The sequence below is a fragment of the Cyprinodon variegatus genome, unplaced genomic scaffold, assembly GCF_000732505.1.
Source record: "Cyprinodon variegatus isolate N-32 unplaced genomic scaffold, C_variegatus-1.0 Scaffold74, whole genome shotgun sequence".
Lineage (NCBI taxonomy): Eukaryota > Metazoa > Chordata > Actinopteri > Cyprinodontiformes > Cyprinodontidae > Cyprinodon > Cyprinodon variegatus.
Window position 1 is genome coordinate 1654526 of NW_015150527.1, and position 9581 is coordinate 1664106.

At 37.6% G+C, this 9581-nt stretch overlaps 1 protein-coding gene across 1 annotated transcript; it reads left to right on the forward strand.

The window, feature by feature from the left end:
* The first annotated feature begins 1061 nt into the window (after positions 1-1061).
* Positions 1062-6359, forward strand: LOC107083416 (sialic acid synthase-like). Its single transcript, XM_015372616.1, has 6 exons — positions 1062-1094; positions 3247-3462; positions 3533-3632; positions 4793-4947; positions 5099-5365; positions 5483-6359. Exons 1-6 carry the CDS (start codon positions 1062-1064, stop codon positions 5669-5671), a joined length of 960 nt encoding a protein of 319 aa, XP_015228102.1. The 3' UTR covers positions 5672-6359.
* The last annotated feature ends 3222 nt before the right edge of the window (positions 6360-9581 follow it).

Sequence of the window (9581 nt, forward strand, 5' to 3'; positions counted from 1 at the left end):
TTTTTCACTTTATATACCTACTAGATACTTTTTATGTACTTTATTTACAGCCTACTGACTTAAAAGAAAAACTGCGTTTTAAAGTTGTTCTTTGAGTGAATTCCACATGTTTCAGCCACACGGATTGAATATAGTTTTACAAAAAAAAACCTCGGTTGACAGAATATGTTTTTATTATTTTATTTATTTATTTATTTTTACAATAGATGTAGAGCTGCTACAATTATGTTCACATATATACATGAATTAATCCAGCAGGTAAAAAAGGAATTACCTTAGTGTTACGGTTTTATTCGGTCATAAAAAAATAAACTATTTTATGGGACTGATAACCGCTAATAACGGCCATTTGATGCGATGATAACGCCCGAAGCGGCTGGCTCCGCCCGCCGCCTTTCTTTTTTTTCTTTTTCTTTTTTAACTAACTTACTCATATCAAGGATTTCAAAAAACGTCGTTTGTCGTTAAATATAAAATGTTTCAATGTGAATGAGTAAAAAACAAAGATAAAATACGCAGATCGACTGATTCCCGTCCGCGCGCATTTAAATGCATAACTTTTGCGTTTTAAATGTAAAAGTTTATAGTCCAGCTTAAAAATAATCTTATAATAAAAAAGAAAGAAAGAAAAAAAGCTAATGAGACACTTTGTTGATCTGCACATATCAGACGAACGGGTTGGTTGAAAAAGTTGTAATTTAACTCCTTTGGTTATTTTGTAAATGTTAACTGTTTACTTTACCGTTCAATGCAGTTATATATGCAATGATGAGTCTTTAGTGTGTCTCTGAAAATAGATCATCCTCAGCGGTTAGAGCTGTCCTAAAATGACGATTGCTGTAAAAAAATATTTGCGGTCCTTAAAGGATAGCCTACCATATGAGCGTCCATTAAAAAAAAACAAAAAAAAAACATCTTACATAAAAAAGATACAAAGCCAAACCCCGGCAGTATTCATCAAAGCTGTACCAGTGAAGGATCCATTCTTAAATCCACCGGGTAGAGGTGCAGATTCGCTATTTAATGGTTGAACGGTCCTCTCGCCACTAAGGAGTCTGACAATGTCTTTGGGAGAGCGGACCCTCAGCGGGGAGGTGGGGGGAGGAGGAAGAGGAGGAGACATTATAGGATGTGTGCATAGTAGCAGAGAAGTCCTATTAGAGATTTTATTTTTGACAGGCTGTAACGTTATGATAATAAAGTAAATAAAGTAGGAGAATTACGAGAATATGTTCTGATCAAAAGCGCACAAAAGCGCATGTACTTCTTGCAAAGGATGAGGAGAGCCCACCTGCCCCCACCCATCCTCACCACCTTCTACAGAACAGGGTTTTCTGCGAGTCAGAAAATCATTAAAAGTCATTAAATTATTATTATTTTTTTAATTAAGGCCTTAATTGGCATTAACATTCATTAAATGTGATTATCATGCCATTTAAAATGCTTTATATAAAAGAAAAAAAATTGTCAAATATATCAGATTTAACTGGTTCCACGTGTTTGCGTGGAACTGCTTCCAGTTGATCGTAAAGCTCGAGGCACAGAAAGCTAGAGAATGGGAACATGCTAATTTTAACATAAGTGGCTGGAAAACAAGAAATTGAGGATATGGCTGCAGCCTGTCGATGGTAAAGATTACGAAGGATTTGGCCGTGTTTATATATATATCTATATATAGATATATATATATCTATATATAGATATATATATATATAAATTTTCTCAGTCAAAATTTTGAGAAAAAAAGTTAGCGCAAATGTTTTTGTCTCCAACATCCCAAACGGTTTATTTATTATTTATGTATAAGGAAGCTCTTGGTTTGTTAGCAGTTGCTTAGAATTAGCTAGTTCGGAGTATCAAAAGTATGACTGAGTTGGGAATTCAAGCATTACCGGTATTGATGTTTTCTTAATGTGGCGATAAATAAAATATAATGTTATGATGGTTTCATCATGGACCATCATGTGAGGAAGTATGTTCCTTAGCCCAGCTGATCTTTTGCAAGTGTGGATGTCCACTGAAATACACCTTGAAATCGATTAAAACACCTTGTGCTCAATTCGATTCATGACTCATCCTTTTTTGCATTAAATAACTCAAAGTAACTAAGTAACTTTTACTCAAATTACATTTTAAACAAAGTAATTTTGTACTTTTACTTGAGTAAATTTTGAGATGGGTAATTTTAAAGTCGTAATATTAGAGACTTAGAATTAGACTCTCATTAGGAGAATACAGTCATAATATTACGAGATTAAACACCTAATATTACCAGATTAAAGTCTAAATAGTACGACTTTATCTTCATTATTTTTTATTTATTTATTTTTTGTTCAGCCCTAATACTCCGTTGTACACAGACAGGACTAAAGCAAGAAAATGGAGCAAAAATAAAAGAAATAAAAATCAAGAACACTAGAAACCAAAATTTCAAATTTACCATTTAAAGCTTTAGTAAATGTTTAGATTAAAGAGCAAAAAAGTTGGTTTAAGTTTTCTTTTGTTTTGTTTTTTAAGTCAGAAATGCACAACACTAAACTTACACATAACTCAAATTGACACATAATGATGTCATGACCCTGTATGTTTTTTCTTGGTTCATTTTTTAAGTTAAAAAGCTAGACCTACCAAGATTGGAGTCGTAACAGGAAGCTCGGGCCACAGGCGGCTAGGTCTACCCCTTCTATTCATTCGGCTAGCTAATCTGAATTGTTCCATTTCTAGAGCGAGATCATCTGTGGTAGTAGCACTAGACATCTTCATGAGAGCAAAACTAGCAGCAGTTCAGCGGAGAGGATGAATAAATGGTAGCTGGCGTGCACGGATGATGTCATTCACACTCCGCTTTGTGTTTAAAAGATATAAATATAAAAAATATAACAGCGGATGTCTTGGGGACAGTGATTCGCCTACATGTCATGAATGCTGGCGTCCCATAAATAATGAATTATGAACAGTTTAGTTTGTGCCTTCAAGTCGTTGCCCATAGGAAGACCTTACTTGGATATAACCTAACCGAATATCTTCAGAACAGCTTCAAATGACACAAAACTCATATGGGTGAGTAGAACATGATGTAATAACATAAAATCAAGGGCCAAATGTAAAAAAAAAAAACGGCGTTCCCCTTTAAGTTTGCTTATCATTTGCGTACTTGCTTTTTTAAAAGTCACATGTTCCTTGTGTTTATCTAAAAATATCAAATCCAACATGTATGTTTTATATGTTTTACCTCCTCTTTTATAGGACTGTGGTGCTGATTGTGCCAAATTCCAGAAAAGTGAGTTGGAGGTGAGGTTTAACAAGCAGGCCTTAGAGCGTCCATACACCTCCAAGAACTCCTGGGGGAAAACTTATGGTGAGCACAAGCGCCACCTAGAATTCAGCCATGAGCAGTACAGGGAGCTGCAGAAATATGCAACAGAAGTGGGGATCTTCTTCACTGCCTCAGGGATGGACGAGGTAACAGACTTTTGATTAAAAGGTCATGATTATTCTGATCAGAGCTTTAACCTGTATCTGTACGTTTCAGATGGCTGTGGAGTTTCTCCATGAAATCAATGTCCCTTTTATCAAAGTAGCATCTGCAGATGCCGACAACTTTCCATATCTTGAGAAGACAGCCAAGAAAGGTGAGAACCAAATGCAACTAACCAGCCAAGCGTTGGAATTTTATGTGGAATTTTAAAAAACTTAAAGATACAGAGAATGATCTTTTATTTCCTGGTGGATTATCAAAAGGAGTGGTCCTCCTAATTGTCAATCATGCTGGTGATATGTTTACGTAAGGCCATCCTATGTACTCGTCCTATGTTTTTCTGCGCATGCACACTTTCACGTGTATACAGTATGTGTGGTGTGCTATGGTGTCAGACAGTCATTGAAGCTCACCTTTCTCACCGGGGTTCTTTGAAAATGGCCGAGAATCGTAAGAGAAAGAGTGTCTAGTAGCTTGTCTTATGGACAGTAGGCTGACAGTTTTTTCCCCATTTTTTTCCATTTTTCCATTTATTGAGCTAAATAACCTTCCTTACCAACTTGGTCACATGTAAAACCTTTTAAAAAAATACTTTTAATGGGATTTACCTCTGGAAAATGAAGCTCACAAGCTGCACCCAGGCCTAATGACACCCAAATCTTTAGAAATGAGGAATTACTTAAAGGTATTGTGAAGGATTTCAGCGAATTTTGAAAAAGATCCACCCTCTCTATAAAAAATACACATGCACAAGACAATAACGGCTCCCGAGAGAGAACACCTAAAGGCATGCTAGAGCATGCACAAGCACATTTCTTGTTGCTGTCTGCATCACTCATACAAACTTACTTTCCAAAAGAAGATTTGCAATTTTTCCACTATGTCTTTGTCACCACCGGTAAGTGAAAATGGGGACGGGCATTTAGGACAGCCTTAGGTAAACATGTCACCAGCATGTTTGACAATTAGGAGGAACACTTATTTTGATGATCCACCAGAAAAGGAAGATCCTCCTCACTATACCTTTAATTGTAACTTGTCTGACAACATGAAGAGAAAAATAAGTTATCAATCAGCAGCAAAATGTGTCCCACCGAAAAAGAAAGATATAAGATCAGCTGTTTGCATTTGCTCATGTTATCTATGTCTAAAGATACAATGTGTTTTTTTATATGCAATGTTTGACAGGTAAACAAAAAGGGAGCACTTTGAGAAGCCACTATGACTATTAAATATCATCTGATAATATGTTTATTTTTATGTACTGTATAAGGCACTGAAAAAGGGCTGATTAAGCTCTTATTCTCTTATCAGGCCGTCCCATGGTTGTGTCCACTGGGATGCAGTCAATGGAGACAATCCGTCAGGTGTACAAGACAGTGAAGCAGCACAATCAAAACTTCACCATCTTGCAGTGCACCAGCACATACCCTCTGGACCCTGAAGATGTCAACCTCAGAGTGATCACGGTAAATAGCTTATTGTGCATGATTATTCAGTGTATCAATATATCAATATTGGGCAGTCCTCCATTGGAATGATAAAGAAACTGAGCTACAGCTGGAAGTGCTTTCATAAGTTGTTTTTAAACCACATACACTATCACCTTTTTGACTGCAGGAATATCAGAAGGAGTTTCCAGATATTCCCATTGGATATTCGGGTCATGAGACTGGAATCGCAATCTCAGTGGCAGCTGCAGCTCTGGGAGCTAAGGTGATTGAGCGACATGTAACGCTGGATAAAACTTGGAAAGGCAGTGATCATGGGGCATCACTGGAACCCTCTGAACTGGCTGAGCTGATTCGCTCCATTCGTCTGGTGGAGAAGGCCATGGGAAGTAGAATCAAGCAGATGTTGCCTGGTGAGAAAGTGTTGCACAGCAAGGTCAGTTTAGCTTTCTACTTGGTCAGATTAACAGAAAGGCATTGCCTAAAAGACACATTCTGATGTGTATTAGTTCCAGACAATAACAAGCTTTCCTCTTAATTCCTGTGCCTCCAGCTGGGAAAGTCTGTGGTGGCTAAGGTGAAGATCCCCAAAGGAACGGTCCTAACTCTGGACATGTTGGGGGTTAAGGCGGCTGAGCCAATTGGAATCCCAGCTGGGGAGATCTTCAAGCTGGTTGGGAAGACTGTGACCCAGGATGTAGAGGAGGATGCAAGCGTCCTGCCAAACATGGTGGGGAACTAGAAGAAGATCACCAAGGGTTGATTATAAGTTTGAGAAAGTCCACTCATTTTGCTTTTTCTTGGGGATCATTTGGAGTGGGTCCATGGTATATATGATTATAAAAGTGATGTTATGGGTGTGTTGGGGGGCTTTGTGAAAGTTAACCTACAAAATCAGTCATTTGAAAATGGAGGAATACGAAATCAAGTTGGTTCTGTTTACTACTGGGGTTTGGTAGAAGGATTTTCTTTGTTTCTTTTTATACCTAAATCGAGTTTGTTTTCTTGTTTTTTTATTTGTGTATGGTGCTAACAGAAGATGCACAATAGGTTGTTTTAATGGATGCTTAAGTAAAAGGCAACTGGAATTCTCTTTTTTTTTTTTTTTTTTGGTGCATCAGCGGAGGGCTAATTAATTTCTGAACATAGCTGGATGTAACTGGATTATACTGTAAGTCTCCATAGGAACAGTCACACTGTCCAAGTGTAAATTCCAAGGTAGAGTCACTATCCTGGCATTTAAAACAGTTGAAACAAGAGCTGGAGTCCAGATGCCTTCTACTAAAGCACTTCTGGTTATGTTCTGGAGGACACCTTTAGACAGGGTAGGTTGTGAGAAAACTAAAAAATGTTCTTACACAATGTGAAGGGATGCGAATTGAAAAACTTTAAGTTTTTTTTAAATGCTTAAATGTATAAAATCAATTTAACTAAATGCAAATTGTTGGAAGGAGTTCTTCTAGTACCTTATGTTGTTTTATTCTACAACGAAAAAAGCACTTTTGTACCCCTTTGTTGTTTCTGTCATCCAAGTCTGTGTGATAATTGTTACTATTAGCATTTTGTCATCTTTGCTGATGAAGGATATTACACAAGTGATGTTGAAACATTTGTAACTGGGTTCAGACATGTCTCTAAAGACATCTAATAAAATGTTGGAAATAAATGTCTTCTGTCCATTTTACCTAGCATTAAGTTATACTGATTAAATGTTGCTCTCTTTGAGCATAAATTGATGTTTGCACCTAAACTAGCATAGTTAGTACCAGAGGTATAGGCTTTGGTACTGCATACTAATAGGTAAGGTACGAATGTTAGCTTGGGCTCCACAGAACTTCCCAACCAAAATTGAATAAGAGTTCTTTAAAAAAAAAAAAGTCTTCTTTTAGACATGTGATGGATTTGCCATTTGTCCAATATATGTCATTCATTAGTCATCAAAGCTAACGTGTAATTATCCTGCAGATATTTAAGAAATGGCTTGCAGTCATTTTCTCCCTTCTTCTAAGCAGAAAAAATCAGCCCGATATCACTACCTAGGAGGTTTTAGTTACAATGTGTCTGTGAATGGGATTCAGTAGTTTAGCCAAAATGAAACTAGTATAAAATGGGGCAACTGCTTGTCTGCAAAGTCCAAGCAGCTTGTTAAAACTGACAGGAAGCTTAGGTAGAGCTAGAAGTATTTCAAAGTGTCTCTGTGTACACTACAAACATCAATTTCTGCTTTTGTATGCTGTGGACTGGACCACCAAAGTAAGGCGGCGTTCACACAGCAGGCCTTGATGCTCAATTCCGATTTTAAATCCGATTTTTTTTTTTTTGCGTTGCTGTTCACATTTCCAAATATATGTGACTTGTATGTGATCTCCTGTGTGAACTGCATTCATACAACCTAAGTGTCCCGCATGCACAGTAGAGGATGCAATGGCGTCACAAGCAAGCATGCTATGTGTTTACAGAATTAACATGGATGGTAGTGCTGGAGAACACCAGTGATCTTTCCCAACCTTGAAAAGTCAATCTTTCTAAGACGGTTAAACATAAATTGTAGCGAATCCATAGGAATCTTTGTGTGTGCATGATGCGCTGTCGTCTTGATCAGAAATACACACGGAATCCAGGAATACGTTTTTGGTGTTTTAATACTGTCCAGTTCTTTATATAGTCACTCACAACAGATTGTAATGTACATGATGTGACATACTGATTTAGATGATAAAACAAACGGTCAACAAGAAATATGGCTACCCCGCTCCGCTTATTATTCAATAATTACAAATTACCATTAATGAATAGGTGACATAAAAGCAACAATAATAACCAACATTTTTCAAAACTTAGGAGTTAGTGTCCATCAGTAATACTAATAATTTTAATCCACATGGAATTATCCGTTGTTCGTGATGAAGTCAGAAGTCAAACAACAAATCCATAGTAAAAAAAAAATAGAATGAATATAGAAAATCCAAGTAGAAAAGTAATGAATAGCCTTCTGCAAAAATCCATAGAGTCCACAATATCCTTCGTCGCTGTTAAGGCTAGTTCGTCCATAAGTATCCTCAGCCTCCTGCCCCAAACAAACCTTTGTAATGGGCCTGTCCAAGCAGCTAGTCCGAGTTTTTATTCGCATCTGACGAAACCAACTTTGGTCTGGGAATGTTTGAATCACTCAACCCATCAACCATGAGTTTTGAGGTGCTGTGCTGTCCATAATGAGAACAAGGTCTCCTACATCTATGTTTCTCTTTACTCTTGTCCATTTCTGGCACTCCTGCAACTGAGGTAAATATTCTTTCACCCATCTCTTCCAAAAAGATCAGACATATATTGGACCGGCTTTCATCTTCTGTGTGCATATATGTCCGTTGGTTGGAACATACCTGGTGGTACGGATGGACAGGTTTTTAACAATAGGAGTTAGTGCTTCCAGGTCATTCACATCCATTGAGGCCTTTGTGATTGGTCGGCCGTTGATGATGGCTTCAGCTTCACAAAGAACTGTGTGCAAGCCATCCTCATCAAGGGTTTTTGCTCTTAAGGTGGAGTTTAGTACTTTGCGGATAGATCTTATCAACCGTTCCCATGATCCGCCATGGTGTGAACCAGCTGGTGGATTAAAGTTCCATTTTATTCCCTTTTGTATCATAACATCCATAATCTGCTCCTTGTTCCACTGTTCAATAGCTGTCCTCAGTTCTTGCTCTGCTCCTATAAAGTTGGTACCATTATCAGAACAAAGTTCTTGAACTTGGTATCTTCTTGCAACAAAGCATCTAAATACATTGGTGAAAGAATCAGTGTGCAGGGATGGTCCAACCTCAATGTGAACTGCTCTGATGGCAAGGCAGGTAAAAATTACACCATATCTTTTGACCATGTTTCTTCTACTTTTTACTTCAAAAGGTCCAAAGTAATGTTCTCCAACACGAGTAAATGGTGGCTCACCCAGAACAATTCTTTCATTGGGTAAATCTGCCATCTGTTGTCAAACTGTCATAGCATTAAGGTGTCAACAGGTAATACACTTTGATAGCACTTTCCTTATACCTGTAGTTGCACCAGTTATCCAGTATCTCTCTCTCAATTTGGACAACATTTGATTTCAGCCTCCATGTCCTACGTGCTGATTAATATGTCTCAGAAGAAGATCTGAAATATGGAGACTTTTGGTCAGTATCACAGGGTGTTTCATTTCCACAGTCATAGACGATCTACTGAGTTGACCCCAACCCTTGAGAAACTCAGTATTATACTTTGATATCTTTGAGATGAAGTCTTAACATGACCATCTCACTATATACAGTGGGGCAAAAAAGTATTTAGTCAGCCACCAATAGTGCAAGTTCTCCAACTCAAAAAGATGAGAGAGGCCAGTAATTTTCATCATAGATATACCTCAACTATGAGAGACAAAATGAGAAAAAAAATCCAGAAAATCACATAGTCTGATTTTTAAAGAATTTATTTGCAAAATATGTTGGAAAATAAGTATTTGGTCAGTTACAAACAAGCAAGATTCCTGGCTCTCACAGACCTGTAACTTCTTCTGTAAGAGGCTCCTCTGTCCTCCACTCGTTACCTTCATTAATGGCACCTGTTTGAATCAGTATAAAAGATACCTGTCCACAACCTCAAACAGTCACACTCTAAAC

Coding starts and splice junctions, on each gene's coding strand:
- LOC107083416 (XM_015372616.1), top strand. CDS start 1,062: ATGTCTTTGGGAGAGCGGACCCTCAGCGGGGAG. Junction 3,463..3,532: donor CTGCCTCAGGGATGGACGAG/GTAACAGACTTT, acceptor TGTACGTTTCAG/ATGGCTGTGGAGTTTCTCCA. Junction 4,948..5,098: donor TCAACCTCAGAGTGATCACG/GTAAATAGCTTA, acceptor TTTTGACTGCAG/GAATATCAGAAGGAGTTTCC.